General features: G+C 38.4%; 1 protein-coding gene and 1 pseudogene across 1 annotated transcript; both read right to left on the bottom strand.

The window, feature by feature from the left end:
• Positions 1-341: 341 nt before the first annotated feature.
• Positions 342-917, bottom strand: LOC140843016 (trace amine-associated receptor 6-like; annotated as a pseudogene).
• A 10909-nt stretch (positions 918-11826) lies between these two features.
• Positions 11827-12873, bottom strand: LOC108398562 (trace amine-associated receptor 9). Its single transcript, XM_017662645.3, has one exon. The coding sequence runs from the start codon at positions 12871-12873 to the stop codon at positions 11827-11829; it is 1047 nt and encodes a 348-aa protein (XP_017518134.1).
• Between the last annotated feature and the right edge of the window lie 7711 nt (positions 12874-20584).

Genomic DNA, 20584 nt, shown 5'->3' with positions numbered 1-20584 from the left:
TAAAACCTGGCTTGTGTCTATTATGGGCTGAATCATTGCCCCCCAAAATTCGTATGTTCAAGTCCTAACCCTCAGTATTCCAGAAGGTAACTGTATATGGAGATGAGGTCTTTTAAAAGGTAATTAAGTTAAAGTGAGGTTTTTGTTTGTTTTTTTAAGGGTGGGTCCTAAACCAATATAACTAGTGTTCTTATAAGAGATTAGGACACAGACACACACACATAGTGAAGACCATGTGAGGAGGACGGAGAGAGAAGACAGCTATCTTCAAATTAAGGAGGGGGCTCCTCAAAAGAAACCAACTTGACTGATACCTTGATTTGGCATTTTAGCCTCTGAAATCATGTGAAGAATAACAGAAAATTCACCAAAATCCAGTTTTGATTGACAGTAATTTGACAACCACTGATTGTCCCATCCCATCCTCGTGGACACCTGTGTAGAACACGGCACCGCTATATGCAAGGGGCAGGATCCAGGACATGCAGATGCACACCCCGGACACTGATGCCGGGAACTTGGTAGGATAGACCAGAGGGTCGGTGACTGCAATGTACCTGTCCACGGAGACGAGGCACAAGTGGAGGAGAGAAGAGTAACAGAATGCCACATCACAGCACGTGTGCAAAGTACAGAAACTTGGCCCAAAGTACCAGCAGCCCTCCACGGACCTGACCAGGCTGAAGGGCATCATGATTACCCCCACCAGAAAGTCAGCGCAGGCCAGAAAGGCGATGAGGAAATTGGCCGGGGAGTGCAGCTGCTTGAAATGAATGACTGAAGTCGTCACCAAGAGGTTTCCAAATACCACCAGCAAAGACCCAAAGCCGAACACCGCGTACAGAATCACCCTGGATCCAAAGCAAGTAGGAAGTTTTAATACAAGATCCGTTCACATTCTCATAGCAAAGCTGCATAACGGCAGGTTAGGAAAGTCCTGCAGTTTGATTCTCGTTGTGTTTCTGCCCTGCCTTGTAGTAGGGAATAACAACTTTCAACTCTGAAAACAACAACAAAAAAAATCAAACTGCATATGCGATTAACTACTTTGAAATACCTCCTCATATTCTAACCTTTCTGATTTAGTTAGGAAGAGAAATTAAAAGCATTTTAAAAGCCCAGAAATGTATCCTTTCTGTTTTTAATTTATGTGAGTATTTCTTGTAGCTATGTCTAAACCTCATAGACAGTTAACTTCAAGCAAATCTGCTGTGAATTTTCATCAGGCCAGAATTCACGTTATCTGAATAATTAAAGAAATTTAAATACCTGGTTCTTTATACTTGTGAAGTTCTTCCTTGCAAAGGATGATCACATATGATATAATTACATATTTGAGAAGTCACCTTTTAATAGACTTCCACCTTCCCGTTGTCTGAGAAGTTAACACCTAGGATGGTTTAGGACGCCAGCCACTAAACTTCACCCATTAAAAATTGCTCACAAGGAATCCTTATAGTGTAAGGTGTGACTGTGGAAAGGAAACTTACTTTTTATAATTATAATTAATACGTTTTTCTACAAAACATATTTTCTGTGCTCTTTTACTTTGTAGAAAAACATGATTTTCATAACCAAGGGATTTCTTTACGTTCAACTGTCCTGAAATACCCTTGCCCAGTATTTGATAGTATTACCTACTCCCCATTTACAAGACTGACTACAGAATTTTCAGGGCAAGGCGCAAGATGAAAATGTGGAGATCTTTGTTCAAAAATATGGAAAAAAGTGTCCTTGAGTATAGGACATTTTTTGTCCTTTCTTCTTCAGTCTCTCATGACCAGTCATGGTGTTTGATCTGTGCTATGTAATATCCCACCCACTTGGGCATGGAGATATTTTCAGGGCAGGTGCAGACCCTCCCATGTGCCTGGAGAACCTGCCTGTGGCCCAGCACTCCTGTCCCCCACTTCCACATGCCCCTCCCACCAACCACTGAAACAATATGTCATGCACAGGTTGGGCAAGGAAGCTGAGCAAGGCATGTGCCCTTCTCCTGAGCCAACCACCTCAACAAAGGCAGACAGGTGACCCCACAGGTACCACAACATCCACTCTGGGACCCACTCAGTACCTGGATTGAGAGCAGGTGAGTGGCCTGGCCCTGTTGAGTTACCTAGCGAGTAAACTGTGGCCCTAGCAGCCTGTGATGGCAATGACAGCCACCATGCCCTCAGGCTGAGAAACGTGCACCTGGCCACAGCCCTCATCATACTGTACCCAGTCCTCTGATGGAGAGTAGGGGGTGGAGACAAGAGCCATCCTAGGAAGTTGGGGTGAGGGGAGGAAGCTGGACAGGGCCCAAGTGCCGGGGGTGGGGAGCAGGCAGCTGAGATCCTGTTTCAGGGAGGAAGAGAAGTAATGTAATGCATGACACTCACATGTACTGTGTGTGATTGGCAGTTCCCAGCCCTGTGCATGCTCTTCGTTCCTGCAGACTCCACATACAAAATGCAAATTCAAAGATGAAATTATTAAGAATCTCAAGACTATACCTATAGTCATCAAACCCTGATAGCAGGGTTCTGTGCCTATGGACAAGTCACAAGCCATGGAAAGGCCCAGCCTATTTCATTTTGGAGATTATACGACTCTTTGCAGCAGCAACTGAATGGCGAAGCCAAGAAAATCAAATGAAGCAAGTACGAAACTGTCAGATGGGATGCTGTGGGAGCTGAGGGCCAGACAGTCCCGACAGCCAAAACACAGGGTTTTGTCCTTGCAATATTAGCAGGAATTTGGGGGTAGAGAGAGAAAGTAAAGACTGAAAGCTACATAAAAAGGATTCCAGGTCTGATGAAAATAGCTACCTTTGATCCTATAAAGCAAATAGGAAGCAAATGAAGACATCTTTCCTCCACCACAATATATGTAGGACTTGAAATCAAAAATATGGTCTGTCATTGAGGCAAATAAAGTGAAAGATCAATTAAAAATACATTGGAATAAGAGTAGAACAGATATTAAAGGTGTTGGCATGAAAACAATTATTCAGTTGACTATCTACCAAATTCCTTTTGATACTGCTATCTTATCCCTCTCTTTAAATTCTCAACCTAACTTGATTTCACCCCACTCTTATTCAGTTAACCTTGCCTCTGTAGTTTCTGAAAAACTTGAAAGACACAATTTAAAGAGTAAAAGGATGTAAGGAGTATGGCTGCATGATGGAGGCAGGAATCAAAGGTGATTCCCAGGTTTTCAACTTGTCAACAGGAAGGATACAGCATATAGGAGGCAGAGCACATTTGGAAAGTAGAGATAATAGGTTAGATTTGGTTGGCCAGCTCTTCAGTAGGCAGTTTAGTCTATAAATTTTCAGCTTAGGAAAGAAATTGGGCCTGAGAGAATCATTTGAGATCCCTCAACATAACAGTTGTTTATGAGGCCCTAAGAGAAAATACGATTTTGTGGTGCTCACCTGCCATAATGCCTAGGATATAGCAGATACTCAGTATTAGTTAATAGTTGATTGGATTAGCATGTACAGTAAAATTAGAAGGAACTGGAGGCACACCAACTTCAAAGTCATGCGAGAAAAATAAAGAGTAGCCAGAAACACACATGGAAAAACAGGAAAGAATTGTCTCACAGAACCTTCAGGATGAGAGAGGTTGGTTCATAAAGAGAGCCTACCCAGAGTGTCAAAGATTGATGACAGATCAAGTTAAACAAAAATTGACAATTGATTGTTGGCATTAACAGCTAGGTCACAGATGAACATGATTCTACCTCTTCTGGTGAAACATTGGAGACAGAATACAAATTGCTGTGGATTGAGAATTAATGCGAATGGGTAGGGAAGGCAAGTGAGACCATGAACAATGACTGACATTTTAATAAGTCAAGTGTAAAGAAGAAAAAAGACATGTAGTGGATAGCTGGGGACATGCACTCAGCAAACAGCCATGTTGCTATTTTTGTTTTGCCTTAATTTTATTTATTTGTCATTTTATACTGGGGTACTAAAGAAAACTAATGAAAAGTATGAGACCAAATTTTGAGCTCTGATTGGAAAAGTTTTACTGCCAGGCAGGGAAGCAAGCAAACACAGATCTAGACAATGAGATTCAGTTCAAAGAAATAGAAATAGGAAAGTTTTCTCAGTGTCAAATAGCCGTGAACTACCCTATATCCAGAAAGCAAAGTCTCTGCGTAATGCTGATTGGTAATGATATCTGAGTTCCTTTGTTAGGTAACCACTGGGCTGGCTGGAGGTATCCACAGCCAAACATGGGGTGCCTGCCTCAAGAACATGACATTGTATCAGTTATTTATTGCTGCTCTTACAAATCACAAACATCATAGTGTAAAGCAGCACAACTTTACTATCTTACACTTCTGGAGGTTAAAATTTGAAATAGTTCTCATTGGACTAAATCAAGGTGTCTACAGTGTGGTGTTCCTTCTAGGGGACCCTAGGGGAGAATTCATTTCCTACCTTCCTTCCTTCGGAGGTCACCTGCATTCCTTAGCTTGTAGTTTCTTCCTCCACCCACAGAAGCAACAGTAGAGCATCTTGAAATCTCCTTCTGAACCTGACTACCCCCATCCCTCTTTGACTATAACAACCCTTGAGATTATGTGAGCATGTAATCACTGCTTATGCATGTCTGCAGTCCACAGTTTCATAATTTCTGGATATATTTTGGCCAAATAGGTAAGAAGTGATTTAGAAGGAAGGAAGTACACAATAACAAGAAGGCAAATAAAGTGAAAGATTAACTACTAACTTCTAATTCAATAAATGTTTATTTATAGCCTGCTATGCATTTTGCATTGAATTGAATATTCTAATAGGAAATACAAAAGAAGTAAAGAAATGCTTCCCATAGTATAATCTATTGTTTTAGTATCTGAATCCCTGCAGAGGCACGTTAGAAACATAGGTTCCAAGCTTCCATCCAAGATGTCCCAATTCCCATATGTCAAGAAATATTAGCAGAAGATTTGAATAGAAAAAGAAATGAGATTTGAATAAACAAGTGAACGATTTGAATAGAAACATCACTAAAAGTTGCACTTGTTTTTCTAAAACAACTCTACAAAATTCATTTATTCTGAAATATTTCACGTTTCAGTTTGTTGATTTTATTGGCTGTATTTTGACTTATTTTGTCATGGGCTTTGGACCTTGGTTGTGTTTTCTTATTTGGGGCAAGTTCACTTTGTTTTGTATTTATTTCTTTTTTATCCTCCCCCAACCCAGAATGCACATTAAAAAGCCTGGCAGTTTTAAAGTTGTTTCTACCAGCCCTGAAGATCCCCAAACACAGTCATGCTCTCTACAAGACACTGGGGTTCCTGCCACTTTGGAAATGCCCCTGATCAGGCAATCAGCCACTGGGCAGCTTAATCAGTTCCTGGTTGTGAATCTATATCTGTGTTTTTATTTCTCCCTAGGTGAACAGTTGTACGAAAGGCTAGGTCCTGGGTGGAACTGGAACAAAGTCATTTTGTTTCAGCACCCTTTCACATATGCTGTAAGGTGGAGAGCCTTCCCCAAGCTCCTGGCTTAAAGCAGTGAGCTCCATGGCATGGAACACTCTTAAACCCCTTTACAGGTCAAAATCCTGGACTTCATTGCTGCTTCTGGACTTGGAAATCACTAGGTCTTCATTGTCAGCCCTGAGTGCATTTGATGGTGTTTCTTTTCTTGCACACAGAGAAGAGTATGTCATTCACAAACTTTGCTGTATCTTTTTTTCCCTTTTTCTATGCCTGCCCTTTCTGTGTACTTGAACTTCAGGGGCTGATGAATGAAATAATAGAGCCATTTTGACTGAAAGTCCTAGTGAAATATTTATCTTGTCTTGGATGGAAAGGTGCAAGAGAAAAACCTATTTTATCTGACCACATATATTTTTATATGTATGTATATAATTACATAATTTTCACTTTTTTGCTTGAGTGAAGTTTTTGGGCAGCTGGGAGAAGACCTGGTTAATGTTGCAGCAATGCTTCATGTGTTCCTCTTCTTCTTCGGAGCACTGGGCTACCAGAGCATGTTCTCATGGTGATGGCAGAGGTTCAAGAGAGCAAGCTGAGGTGACAGGCTTCTTAAGGCTTAGACTAAGATTCAGACATGCTGTCCCTTCTGCTCTGACTTTGCCTCATGTAGGAAGAACTGCAAAGTCCCATAATAAGGGGCATGATGGAGAGGTGACTAATTCAAACATTATCAACCAAACAGAACATTAAGGAGAAAGCCTCTCTCATTAAGACGTGGCAGTAGAGAAAGTGCTAGATGTTGCTCATTGTGCTTGCCACCCATAGGGAAGGCAGCCTCCAGTCAGCCCCTGCTCAGTTTGGGCAGCCAGTAGAAGAGACTCAGTGAAAATGCTTGTGACCTGAGTCTACTGGCCAAACAGCCCTGGCTCTCTGGGCCCAGCCTGACTTCTCTGAGTACTGATTGGATCAGTATCTACAGGCACGCTTGATAAGCTGTTTGAAGCACATTATTATGCCATTGGTTGGGAAACTCTGCCTTATATAGTTGCCTGATGGCCATCAAATTTGGACCAGTATTTTCAAGAAATTTTATGCATTCTCATCCAAAATCTGTTGTCTAGCTTGATATGAGTTATTACCATCCTCAAAATGATACTCTTATTATTTACTGTGCTTTTGTGCAGACCCAGAGAGGCACTGCTCAAATCCTCCTTCAAGAAAAGTGTCTGGACCAAGTGAAAATCCTATGGAAGATCACATAATTCATTATGGTGTTGACGTTATACTCATCAGACAGGGTGAACAATTGGTACCTAGCACACTGTATACCTAGTATCTAGAATTGGTAAAATACAGGTTTCCTAGAAATTGGAGACAAGCCCTATGAAAATTCAGGGGATCTCTAACTTGATTAAAGTAATGGAAATGTCTCATCCCAAATAAAAGATAACTGACCACATCTTGTATCCCTTTGGCAAAGAAGGACACACAATACCTAGTAAGCTTCAGGATCTGGAAATGACATCCACACTTAGAAATACTGCTCTGGTTTATAAACTGGTAACAAAAATATAACAGTTTTTTTAAAATAACAAAAATATTTTGAAAATAAGAAAAAATAGCCAGTTTTGTGTGGGGCCTGGAGCAGGAGAGAGCTCTGTAATCAGTCTGGGCTGCAGTATAATTGCCGTACGACTTAATGACCTCATAACACCAGAGGTGTTAGTAATGGGGAAAGATGCAGTGTAGATTTTATAGAAGGCTTCAGTGGGGGAAATAAAACACAGTCCTCTGGGGTTCTAGAGAAGACCATGCCATTTTTACAGGGGAGGATATAACACATTTTGAGAAATGGCTTGTTTGTGTGCTACTGAGCCCAGATAGTGACAGAACACTTGGCTGAGTGACACCAGATGGTCATATGTCTTTAACTGCCCATGATGTGGTGGGTCTTCTTGGATCATCAATGTCATAAAGTTGGGTGGATCCAGAGGATTCTTTGTGAAATGAAATAATACACCTGCAACCAAGCTTGAACAAGGCCAGAGGTCATGAGCTCAGAGCCCATGCTACCCACCACAGTTGCACCAGAATCCCTCCGTCTAACACTTGGGCAAATTGACAAAGAGGAAAAGCACTAGTTTGGTTCACAGATAGGCTGGATCAGTATGCGGGTGTAAACCAAAAATGGACAGCAGTTGCTTTATAGACTTGCTCACCATTGGTCTTGGATGAGCATGGAGAGGGAATATTTCAACAGGAGGACCTGTGGTTTTGACTAATTAGTATTAATTGAGGGACATTGAGAAGTTATCTCACCTGATTAAATCTTCTGTTCTTGAAACTTCACTCTAGCATTTTATTCTCTAAAAGTGCTCTCTGAATGTCCCCTAAAGTTTCTCTTGTTTCTTCATCCACTACCAACTCAAAAGGGAGATTGAGAATGGTATGTGTTATTATTAATGCTTCCATATGAACAATTTAATTCATTCAGCCAATAGTTATTGCAGAGCAGTTCATATTACTGGTGGGCAAGGACACAGCACAAATGAGTTGATCACAACCAGTGATACAAGGGAGCTCTTATGAGAGGCTAGAAAGGAGAGATGCAGCAGGTGGGGGCTCTCAAGTGGGTTTTGCTTGAGTCATAAATTTAAGCAGGAAAAGTCATCTGATAAAATATCGGCCTTTGGCATTTAACACAATTGCATGCTTATCTTTACAACTGTCACTTTTGTGTGTGTGAGTGGTGTATGTTTAAATAGAACAAAATATAGATGTCAGCTCCTATGTAATTCCTGGAAAGATATCCTATGCCTTTTCATTTCTGAGAAATGTTGCTAGTTTTTCTTTCTAGTTCACAGTAGTAGTAAAGCATTGGTCTTGAAGGCTGACAGACATGGGTCTAAGTATCCCAGCTTCCGCACTTAATGCATGTAATCTCTGGAACTTATTTTCTCATTAATACTTTCTATGATTGATATGAACAATAAGAAAAAGTATTAATTCTGGAAGTCCATATAACAAGAATGCAATGTAAACAGTTTATACAAATGTTCTTTTATTTATGTAGATATATGCAGTTTTAATTTAAAAACTGCATTTGGATTTTTGATGTCTCTTATTCCTTTGGAGACAGAGTTATTACTTCTCCATGAAGGATTTACTTTTGAACTCACATCATTTTCTGAGCCAGCTAAGTGTCTCTTTCCACAGAACGCTGCAGCTTTTCCTCAACTCTGATTTATGAATTGCAAAATAATATGTTTTTCCAATTGTATGTTGTTGCTATGTACAACAAGCAAATGGCCATTTTGGTTAAAAGGTTTGATTGTATTACTTCAGAGAATTAATATTATGAAGGCATGTCCTAAAAGTGTCTCAAACAAAACATATAACATTTACAAAATACTAAACAAACAATATTTATGTGATAAAGTTTATTGGCTCTTTGGTCTCTAAAAATCTACAGATTTGTTTTAAATCATGGTCACTTTTTCACAAAACCTCAATGAGAATGCTCTATTATCATTTCCATCTTATGGGTAAACAGCTAAGATATACAAAGGGTTAGTGACTTAATCAAGGTTGAAGTTATTAAACAGTGGACATGAGATTCAAGCCCAGGCAGCCTGGATTTAGAACCTCGCTCTGGACTCTGATATTGGTTATAGCCTTTGCAGACAAAAGAAGTTGCGTGTTTTCAAAACAGCTTGACATTTACAACCTCACAGTTCATCTCTGAGATACTTCCTGATGTATTCCTGCTTCAGGCAAGGAGACTCAATATCATGGAAGTTTGCGTGTTATGGCACATTTTCTCATTAAATACAAAATTATTTTCTAGTGCTTGGGTTAGACAAACCTTAGCTTAAAACTGGATTTTTTTCAAAATGTTGATTAAAATTTTCTATTTAGAAAACCAAATAAAGAAGGAAACAGCTTTTTTTAAATTAAAAAACTACTAGACAATTATTTGATGACAATTATAAAGAAGAATCAATTATTCATTTTCTTAAAAAATACATTTGGTACTTTGCAAGTGCAAGGCTTTGTACTAGATATTTAGATAATGTGGACAAAGAGTTAACAGCAAATAAAAAGTGCATAGCAATTTAGTATTGTTAGTAAACATCAAATTCCTTGATATATAAAGTGTAGGACTATATCTGTCTAAAGGCTGAAAATACCTAAAAATTATTGCTGGTGTATTATAATAGATTTAGTTTTAAAATACAGTAATCAGAATAAATTTCTTTTGTGTCAAAGGATATGTTGCCTTTAAGGCATTCACCTCTATGTTATTTTTAAATTAATATTTCAGTGTTTTTCTGCTTTTTTCAAATAAAACTGTAATACTGAAGAATAATTATTTATGACTGATATCTAAATAGGTTTAATGTGTCAAAAATGAAGAGTGAAAATGTAAGTCAAGGGCATTATAGCCAAGAAAAAGAAACATGGCATCTTAAAAGATTGTAAACACATGGAAAACTTGTGAAATCCAGGTAAACATCAATTATAACCTCAGTAATAAATGAAGAAACTGTTATTAGTTATACTGGTAGCTCTCCAAGATGACCTAGGTATTAATGATGGTCTATTCTGTATAATTTGTTATTGATGGATTATTCACAGCCCTGCCACCAGGTGATAAAATTGTTCTAATTCCAACCAACACAGGCAAACTGCAGACATTTTTCTGTAGTCTAAACTCTGTTTTAATATATTTTTTAAAATACACATAGCTCCACACAATGTGGCAGTTGTACTTTTAGTATCAACTGATTGAGAAAAATTCATGTGGACAAAAGCTATTATGAATGCAATAACGCTTTTAAATAAAGTTATATTTTATTAATAAAAAATAAGATGCATTTTTAATAATAGTACATATATATGAGAGACATCATATTTATATAATCTACAAACTGGGGCATAAGTGGATTCATTAATTTTTGCAACAGTTCTGCATCCTCTCAAAGTGTCTCAAACAAAACATCCTTATAAAATTCTGCAGACAATTGGGGTACCAAATCTTAGCAGGATTAAAAGATGAAACTCAGCAACATATTTCAAGATCAGCTTTTACTTTGCAGACAGTCTTACATAGTTAAATTTTTAATTTGTCTTATTGAACTATATCCATAGTTCTGCAGCAATGTGGTAGGCAGCAAGCCAAGACATTAATAGTTATTTATGTAAATAAATGAGATGTACAAGAGAGGAGAGGTGTTCTAGTAATTAATGGTCTAGTTCGTCTGGAGAAAATAACCAGGTATTTCTTTTAAGTCAAAAAGACTTCCTTTATGAAGAGCTACAAGGAATAGAAAAATAAACAAGGAGGAGTAAATCTGAAGTGCATTCTCCATTTACTAATACGAATAAGAGCTCAAAAACTTCATTGGATGGTATTTCTGCAATCAGTTCATCTAAAGATTATCCTCAAGCTATGCAAGTAAGCAGAATAGTGTGTATATTTTAAGTGTCCCAAATGATTTTCTTAATTATCTGTGAGTGTCAGTGTAAGTTTACACTTGGTTATATTTAGATCATTCAGCTTTATATTTCCAATACAGTGTCTGGTGCTTCTTTGTACTCAAAAGTGAAAAAAGTTCATTTGCATTAGCTTTATTATAAAATTATTTTTCTTCAAAGAACTAAAAAGGGATAGAGTGATCTTTTGTCCACATGCTTATTTGAGCACAATAAATTCTCCAAAAGTAAGATAAAGTGAGAATCACATAATCGCTACACACGTTCTTTGTGAATACAGTCTCTGTAAAGTGGAGAAGAAGCATTGCCGGGGTTCAGGACACTCAAGAGTTGCAGGGTTTTTCAGACCATCTCCGCATTTACTAGTAAGTCTTACAGCCCAATTCTCTATAAAGTCATTTCAGATTTTTAAAAAGTTTCAGGAATCTGTAATCTTGTAATTAGTTCACAAACAAAATATACTTTATAGAGAAGATTTTTGTCCCCAAAGAATCTAACTGACAAGTTAGGGAGGAGCTTTTTTGTCCTCTATGTATTTTGAACAACAGGACATTGTTAACAAGTGTAAGAGAACCTGCAAAACTTCAAATTATTTCAAGAAACAAGTAAGACATTCAGAGAAGGTATTAGAAGTTGCTGTAGAAATTAGAAAACCATAGCGTAATATTTGATGGGAAGTAATCAGCAAATCTGACTCATCCTTCACTAAATTTTGTAAAATGCCAACATACATGAAGATGGCAAATGCCTCAGGACAGCTGTTAAGTGTAATATCCTCCTACTTGGCAAATGATGACACTTGCCTCTCTAGATCCAAGTGTTCAGTTTTGCACTTGACCTTAACTCCATGTTTGTTTTGAAGTCCCTGCACTCATTTTGTCAATCTATGCCTGCTTCCTCAGAATATAAGTTAATTGTTGAGGAACCACTCCTTAAGACTTTCCCACTTACTATAAGTTTTATTGCCTTCCGAAACCATGGGTAAAAGAAAGCATATATCAGGGGGTTCATCGCTGAATTATAATAAACACACCACACTAAAATCTCATAAACATAAGGAGGAGTTATAAAATTCATGTAAGCATCAATCACGGCATCAACAATGTACGGTAGCCAAGAGAGGAGAAACGCCGCCATAGCAATACCCAGTGTTTTAGCAGCTTTTCTCTCTCTCTTTGCTACTCTTTCCTTGTAGCTGTCTGAAGAGGCCTGAGCTTGGCTGGCTGTGCTTTCTATCTTTCTAGCCTGATGTTTAGCTACCAAAAATATCTTACCATATAAAAACACCATGGCAACGGTGGGGATAAAGAACAGAAGAAAACAAAGTAGAACCCAGTTTTGATTCAGTGGCGCCTGACAGCCTCCTACACAGGTGAGAGCAACTACTAATTCCTCGATCCCTTCTTCGTTGGCCCCGGTGTAAAAGATCGAAAAACTGTACGTGACAGAGAAAAACCAAGACAGAATAATGCATATTCCTGACACCGACACAGTAAACTTGGTTGGATAGGTCAGAGGATCAGTCACGGCGATATACCTATCAACAGAGATACAGCATAAATGAAACAGAGAAGCAAAACAGAAGGAAGTATCGAAACATGTATGAAATTTACAGTAACTCTCCCCAAAGTACCAGCAGCTCTCCACAGACCTCACCGTGCTGAAGGGCATCACGGTCACGCCCACCAAGAAGTCAGCGCAGGCCAGAGAGGCGATCAGGAAGTTTGTAGGTGTGTGCAGCTGTTTGAAGTGGAGGATTGCAATAATCACCAGTAAGTTTCCAAACACTGCCAGCACGGCCCCCAGACCAAGGACTGCATACAGTATTGCTCGAGGACCCGGGGAGTACGGAATTTTAATGCAGGATCCATTCACATTCTCATAGCAGAGCTGAGCAACTTCAGCCTGGGAGAAATTGTTCACCATTGTGTTCTTGTTTGAATTATCTTGTAGTTCTCAAATTCCCTATATCAACAACTTCAAACGGAGGAGTTGGCAATTTCAGAAGCTTCTGGAAGAGGAAAAAAAAAATCTCTAGTTAGAATTAGATCTAGTAACTTTTTAAACCAATTTTTTAATTTTTTTGGCATGTTAACCATAACCTCTTGATCTTTCCAAAAAGTAGTCCCAAGTTTTTAATATATTTAGAGTGGGAACTTGATGCAGAAAGCTGTTAAAATTTTGGTCAAATTTAGCACAAGATAAAAGACTGGCTACACACTTAGTCCAAAAATATGTAAGAATGTATTTGGCTAATCATTAGAAAAATCCTTTTTTTTTCTTTAGTGTTACTTTATCTTTTGAAATCTCACCTATAAAGACCTGAGTTCAGAAATAATTAGGTTACCAAAGGCTGAGTTATATTTACAAAGTTATCTCCCCTGAGGGGCCACTTCAACAGTAATGATGAACTGTACTTCATTTTTTCAAGAAGGAAGAAATAAATTACATCTCCTTCAAATTATGACCTCAAAATCCCTATGGTATAGAAAGTGAAGACTGAGGAAACATTTACTTATAATTGCTTGCTAAACATTTTGGGGTAATACATATCTTCTTTCACTTCTATTTTCAGTTTGTGGGGTTTTTAACTTTTGTATTCACTCATGGTTTAGACAATTTAGATGATTTGAAGAACTATTCTTACAAATTGATACTAATATAATCACTGCATAAGTATTTTCCAGGCTAACAGCCAGTTTTAGCCTGGAATCTAATATCAATAAGATTGGTTAAATAAGCAGTAACTCAACTAGCCTCTTACCTCCCAACCTTAAAAAACAGTATAGTTTTATATCTACCATAGAGGAGTAGGCAACCCCTGGGGTACACTGCAGAGGTGATTCTGGAAAAAATAGATTCATGTTAAATTATCCCAAGTTCAAATAGAAATGAAGTTGGTTTCTTCAGGTATTTGAGATTTTTTTATATGAAGGCATACAATCTTAAGACAATTTACAGAGTTCACCAAACAATAGTGAATAATTAATTTTTACTTCATTTAACCATGAAAAAATACAATCTTGCATCTGATTCTTAATCTGTGAGCTAAAGATGGAACACGCTTATTGCCGTTTATCCTTTACGATAGGTCTGGCCTCTATTAAAGTGCAGGATCCTAGGAAAAGCTATATGCATACATACTATGTGTGCGTATGTTTTATAGATTTCACTAGTCTGTAAATTTTAAATGTTTCTCTGTAGAAGTGTGGATGTGGTATGTGTGTATACACCCATGGTTGTTTTCAGGCTTTGCTAGTCTGTGACTTTTAGATCAATTCATTTTTACTTTTATAGTAATTGGAGAAGTATTGTGTCAACATTAAATTACTGAAATATTTAGGGCTTCAGGGCTGTTATGTATTCAGCTTACACTCCAATGGTTCAGAAAAAAATTATCCATGCACATAAATAAAGATGGAGAGAGAGAACAAATGCCAAAGCAAAGAGAGCAACATTTTAATAGGCAAATCTGGTAAACAGTATATAAGTGTGCTTTGTACAACTTTGTGCAACTCCTCTGTAGGTTTAACATTATTTCCTAACAAAAACATTTTTTTCTTATGAAAAGCAATATTTAAAAATGGGACTTTTATTTTTTTTGATGCAATTGTGAATGGAGTTGTTTTCCTGATTTCTCTTCCTGTTGGTTCATTGTTAGTGTATAGGAAAGCCATAGATTTCTGTGTGTTAATTTTGTATCCTGCAACTTTGCTGTATTCCGATAAGTTCTAGTAGTTTTGGGGTGGAGTCTTTAGGGTTTTTTATGTATAGTATCATGTCATCTGCAAATAGTGACAGTTTAACTTCTTTACCAATCTGGATTCCTTGTATTTCTTTGTTTTGTCTGACTGCTGTGGCTAGGACCTCCAGTACTACGTTAAATAACAGTGGGGAGAGTGGGCATCCCTGTCTAGTTCCTGATCTCAGAGGAAAAGCTTTCAGCTTCTCGCTGTTCAATTTAATGTTGGCTGTGGGTTTATAATAGATGGCCTTTATTATGTTGAGGTACTTGCCCTCTATTCCCATTTTGCTGAGAGTTTTTATCATGAATGGATGTTGAATGCTTTTTCAGCATCTATGGAGATGATCATGTGATTTTTGTCCTTTTTGTTGATGTGGTGGATGATGTTGATGGACTTTCGAATGTTGTACCATCCTTGCATCCCTGGGATGAATCCCACTTGGTCATGGTGTACAATCCTTTTGATGTATTTTTGAATTCGGTTTGCTAATATTTTGTTGAGTATTTTTGCATCTACGTTCATCAGGGATATTGGTCTGTAGTTTTCTTTTTTGGTGGGGTCTTTGCATAGTTTTGGTATTAGGGTGATGTTAGCTTCATAGAATGAGTTTGGGAGTATCCCCCCTCCTCTTCTATTTTTTGTAAAACTTTAAGGAGAATGGGTATTATGTCTTCCCTGTATGTCTGATAAAATTCTGACGTGAATCCATCTGGCCCGGGGGTTTTTGTTCTTTGGTAGTTTTTTGATTACCACTTCAATTTCATTGCTGGTAATTGGTCTGTTTAGATTTTCTGTTTCTTTCTGGGTCAGTCTTGGAAGGTTGTATTTTTCTAGGAAGTTGTCCATTTCTCCTAGGTTTCCAAGCTTGTTAGCATATAGGTTTTCATAGTACTCTCTAATTATTCTTTGTATTTCTGTGGGGTCCATCGTGATTTTTCCTTTCTTGTTTCTGATACTGTTGATTTGTGTTGACTCTCTTTTCCTCTTAATAAGTCTGGCTAGAGGCTTATCTATTTTGTTTATTTTCTCGAAGAACCAGCTCTTGGTTTCATTGATTTTTGCTATTGTTTTATTCTTCTCAATTTTATTTATTTCTTCTCTGATCTTTATTATGTCCCTCCTTCTGCTGACCTTAGGCCTCATTTGTTCTTCTTTTTCCAATTTCGATAATTGTGACGTTAGACCATTTATTTGGGATTGTTCTTCCTTTTTTAAATATGCCTGGATTGCTATATACTTTCCTCTTAAGACTGCTTTTGCTGTGTCCCACCGTAGTTGGGGCTTAGTGTTGTTGTTCTTGTTTGTTTCCATATATTGCTGGATCTCCATTTTGATTTGGTCATTGATCCATTGATTATTTAGGAGCGTGTTGTTAAGACTCCATGTGTTTGTGAGCCTTTTTGCTTTCTTTGTACTATTTATTTCTAGTTTTATGCCTTTGTGGTCTGAAAAATTGGTTGGTAGGATTTCCATCTTTTTGAATTTATTGAGGCTCTTTTTGTGGCCTAGTATGTGGTCTATTCTGGAGAATGTTCCATGTGCACTTGAGAAGAATGTGTATCCTGTTGCTTTTGGATGTAGAGTTCTGAAGATGTCTATTAGGTCCATCTGTTCTAGTGTGTTGTTCAGTGCCTCTGTGTCCCAGTGGATCTATCCTTTGGGGTGAGTGGTGTGTTGAAGTCTCTTAAAATGAATGCATTGCAGTCTATTTCCCTCTTTAGTTCTGTTAGTATTTGTTTCACATATGCTGGTGCTCCTGTGTTGGGTGCATATATATTTAGAATGGTTATATCCTCTTGTCGGACTGAGTCCTTTATCATTATGTAGTGTCCTTCTTTATCTCTTGTTACTTTCTTTGTTTTGAAGTCTATTTTGTCTGATATTAGTACTGCAACCCCTGCTTTCTTCTCACTGTTGTTTGCCTAAAATATGTTTTTCCATCCCTTAACTTTTAGTCTGTGCATGTCTTTGGGTTTGAGGTGAGTCTCTTGTAAGCAGCATATGGATGGATCTTGCTTTTTTATCCATTCTATTACTCTGTGTCTTTTGATTGGTGCATTAAGTCCATTTACATTTAGGGTGACTATTGAGAGATATGTACTGATTGCCATTGCAGGCTTTAGATTCGTGGTTACCAAAGGTTCAAGGTTAGCTTCTTTAGTATTTTACTACCTAACTTAGCTCGTTTGAGCTGTTATATACACTGTCTGGAGATTCTTTTCTTCTCTCCCTTCTTATTCCTCCTCCTCCATTCTTCATATGTTGTGTGTTTTGTTCTGTGCTCTTTTTAGGAGTGCTCCCATCTAGAACAGTCCCTGTAATATGCCCTGTAGAGGTGGTTTGTGGGAAGCAAATTCCCTCAGTTTTTTCTTGTCTGGGAATTGTTTAATCCCGCCATCATATTTAAATGATAGTTGTGCTAGATAAAGTATCCTTGGTTCAAGGCCCTTCTGTTTCATTGCATTAAATATATCATGCCATTCTATTCTGGCCTGTAGGGTTTCTGTCGAGAAGTCTGATGTTAGCCTGATGGGTTTTCCTTTATAGGTGACCTTTTTCTCTCTAGCTGCCTTTAAAACTCTTTCCTTGTCCTTAATCCTTGCCATTTTAATTATTATGTGTCTTGGTGTTGTCCTCCTTGGACCCTTTCTGTTGGGGGTTCTGTGTATTTCCGTGGTCTGTTCGATTATTTCCTCCCCCAGTTTGGGGAAGTTTTCAGCAATTATTTCTTCAGAGACTTTCTATCCCTTTTCCTCTCTCTTCTTCTTCTGGTACCCCTATAATATAGATATTATTCCTTTTGGATTGGTCACATAGTTCTCTTAGTGTTGTTTCATTCCTGGAGATCCTTTTATCTCTCTCTATGTCAGCTTCCATACGTTCCTGTTCTCTGGCTTCTATTCCTTCAACGGCCTCTTGCATCTTATCCATTCTGCTTATAAATCCTTCCAGGGATTGTTTCACTTCTGTGATCTCCTTCCTGACATCTGTGATCTCCCTCTGGACTTCATCCCATTGCTCTTGCATTTTTCTCTGCATCTCCATCAGCATGTTCATGATTTTTATTTTGAATTCTTTTTCAGGAGGACTGGTTAGGTCTGTCTCCTTCTCAGGTGTTGTCTCTGTGATCTTTGTCTGCCTGTAGTTTTGCCTTTTCATGGTGATAGAGATAGTTTGCAGAGCTGGTATGAGTGACCGCTGGAAGAACTTCCCTTCTTGTTGGTTTGTGGCCTTCCTCTCCTGGGAGAATAGAGACCTCTAGTGGCTTGTGCTTGGCAGCTGTGCGCAGACAGGGCTTCTGCTTCCTGCCTGGTTGCTATGGAGTTTATCTCCACTGTTGCTGTGGGCGTGACCTGGCTGGGCTGCTCCTCCAAAATGGTGGAGCCCCATTGGAGGGGGAGTGGCCGGGAGGCTATTTATCTCTGTAAGGGGCCTCTGTGCTCCCTGCTGCCCAGGGGATTAGAGTGCCCAGAGATCCCCAGATTCCCTGCCTCTGGGCTATGTGTCCTGTCCTGCCCCTTTAAGACTTCCAAAAAGCACTCTCCAAACCAAAACAACAACAGCAACAATGAAAGAAAAAAAAAAGAAAGGCAGTTCCTGTGTGGTGACCTCCAATTAGATCTACACAATGGTATAAAGGGCATATCAAAGTGTAGGCAAAGGGTTTGTTTGTGCTTGTACAGAGGATCAAAGCCTAATTTGGCTACCCCAAAAATGAACTAAGATACGATATGAAAAAGAACTTCCAACATCAGCACTCTCTGGAAGAGTCAAGCCAGAAGATGATCATCAAAAAACCCCAACAAAGATCCATGCGCTGCTACAGGTGTAGATGCACTCATCCCACCAGTTCCTGGACTTGCCATGGGAATGAAGAAGGAGATATCTAAGCTGGCCTGTGCATACAGTAAAACAACAAATTTGACTGGATCTACACTGTTGGAACTCAACCAAGAATTAGGAGAAATGCAAATTGTAGCGCTCCAAAATCTTACAACTACAGACTATTTACTGTTAAAAGAACATATGGGATGTGAACAGTCCACAGGAATGGGTTGTTTTAATTTGTCTGATTTCTCTCAGACTATTCAAGTTTAGTTGGACAATATCCACCATATCATAGATAAGTTTTCACAAATGCCTAAGGTGCCTAACTGGTTTTCTTGGTTTCACTGGAGATGGCTGGTAATTATAAGTATGCTTTGGTTATGTAACTATATTCCGATTATGTTAATGTGTGTGCGCAATTTAATTAGTAGTTTAAAACCTATACATGCTGAAGTTACTACACAAGAAGATATATCAAAGAAATAATCAATCTTCCCATGTTTTCTTCTGCCTGCTACTTCTATAGCTTTTCTTCTTCCTTCCTAATTACAACCTGTAAATAGAATTCGTGCCTCATATTGAATTTACCGTGTATCACAATTCTTCCAAGTGGTAAAGATACCTCAAGACAAATGCTGGGCATAGAAGCCACAGGGCATAAATCTGCAAAGAAGTAAAAATCTAACCTTTTCAAACAATAAGGCTTCTCTCTCACTTACCAACTTTACATTTCCCTGTATGGCCCTGGAAGATGACTGGTTAGCCAGAGACGGGTAAGATTCCTCAAGGGAGAAACAACCTAAGACAGGCACAGTCGCAGGGGGGCCATCAGGGGATGAATTGGGGATCAACAGAGGTGAGGCTTAGAACCTCCCTCCCCCCTGTTCTGAGAGAAATCTGCTGCATCCGTGGATGTTTTATTGCCCTTGTCTAGCTTGGATTAACACATAGTCTACAGGCACACACCTGATCATCTACATTTGCTCTCTTACAACACTAAACTATGTTTTCTACCTTTATCTTGCATCTACCTACCACTTCAGCATTTTATTAAAAATAATAATAATAAAGAGAGAAATGTGGTATCCACATATAAATCAAGTATAAAAATCAAACAAATATTCATATTTGAACTGCTTATAGTTCATAATGCATGATCAAAACCGAAAGTTTCTGTGATGACTGCCCTTGTACTGTTCACCATGTAACTTATTCACTATATAAGAATTCGTTCACCATGTAAGAACTTGTTCGTTATGCTTCAGAAGATTGGAGACTGACGAAAATTAGGCTTGGGGTGGATTAATGATTATACATTGAGCATTGAGTCCCCTATACAGAATTTTATTGTTGTTAACAACCATTTGATCAAAAAAAATAGGAGAGATGCCCTCACAAAAAAAAAATGAATAAATAAATAAATAAATAAATAAAATAAAATAAAAAAAGAAATAAATAAAATAAAGTACACACTTCCAATTGTAAAATAAGTAAGTAACCAGGATGTAATGTATAGCATAAGGAATATAGTCAAAATATTGTGACAACTTGGTATGGTGATAGCTGGTACCTAGAATTATCATGTATATAAATGTTCAATCACTGTGTTGTACACCTGAAACTAATGTAATACTCTATGTCAACTACCCTTCAATAAAAAATAATTATCTAAAAAAAAAATGGGACTTTTAGAATCTCCATTTCCATCATAATCTTGTGCAGGCCACTCTTAAACCCCACCACCTCACACCAAGAAACCTTCCTACAAGCAGTAGTTCAGGTTCCTTGTCTCAGTTCACCTCTCTCCCCTCCAGTATTGTGAAGAATACCAAGTGAGGGGAAATCAGGACCCATGTTATGACCCTCTGCCTGTACCATTCCTCCCCAGTGTCCAGACCATGAATGTAGGTGCCTATTCAGAACGTGAGTTAGAGATTCTTCACAGCAGGTGCAGTGGAGTCTGAGGAGCAGCAGGGATACCTTGCCACACTCAGGGTGCCAGAGGTTAGCAAAGAGTGAAAGCTCCTATGACGGGTTCTGCGCAAATCTCTCAGTAGTAGAAT

This window comes from Manis javanica, chromosome 13 (assembly GCF_040802235.1).
Source record: "Manis javanica isolate MJ-LG chromosome 13, MJ_LKY, whole genome shotgun sequence".
Lineage (NCBI taxonomy): Eukaryota > Metazoa > Chordata > Mammalia > Pholidota > Manidae > Manis > Manis javanica.
The sequence above is the reverse complement of the archived record's forward strand: the minus strand, read 5'-3'. Positions and strand labels throughout refer to the sequence as shown.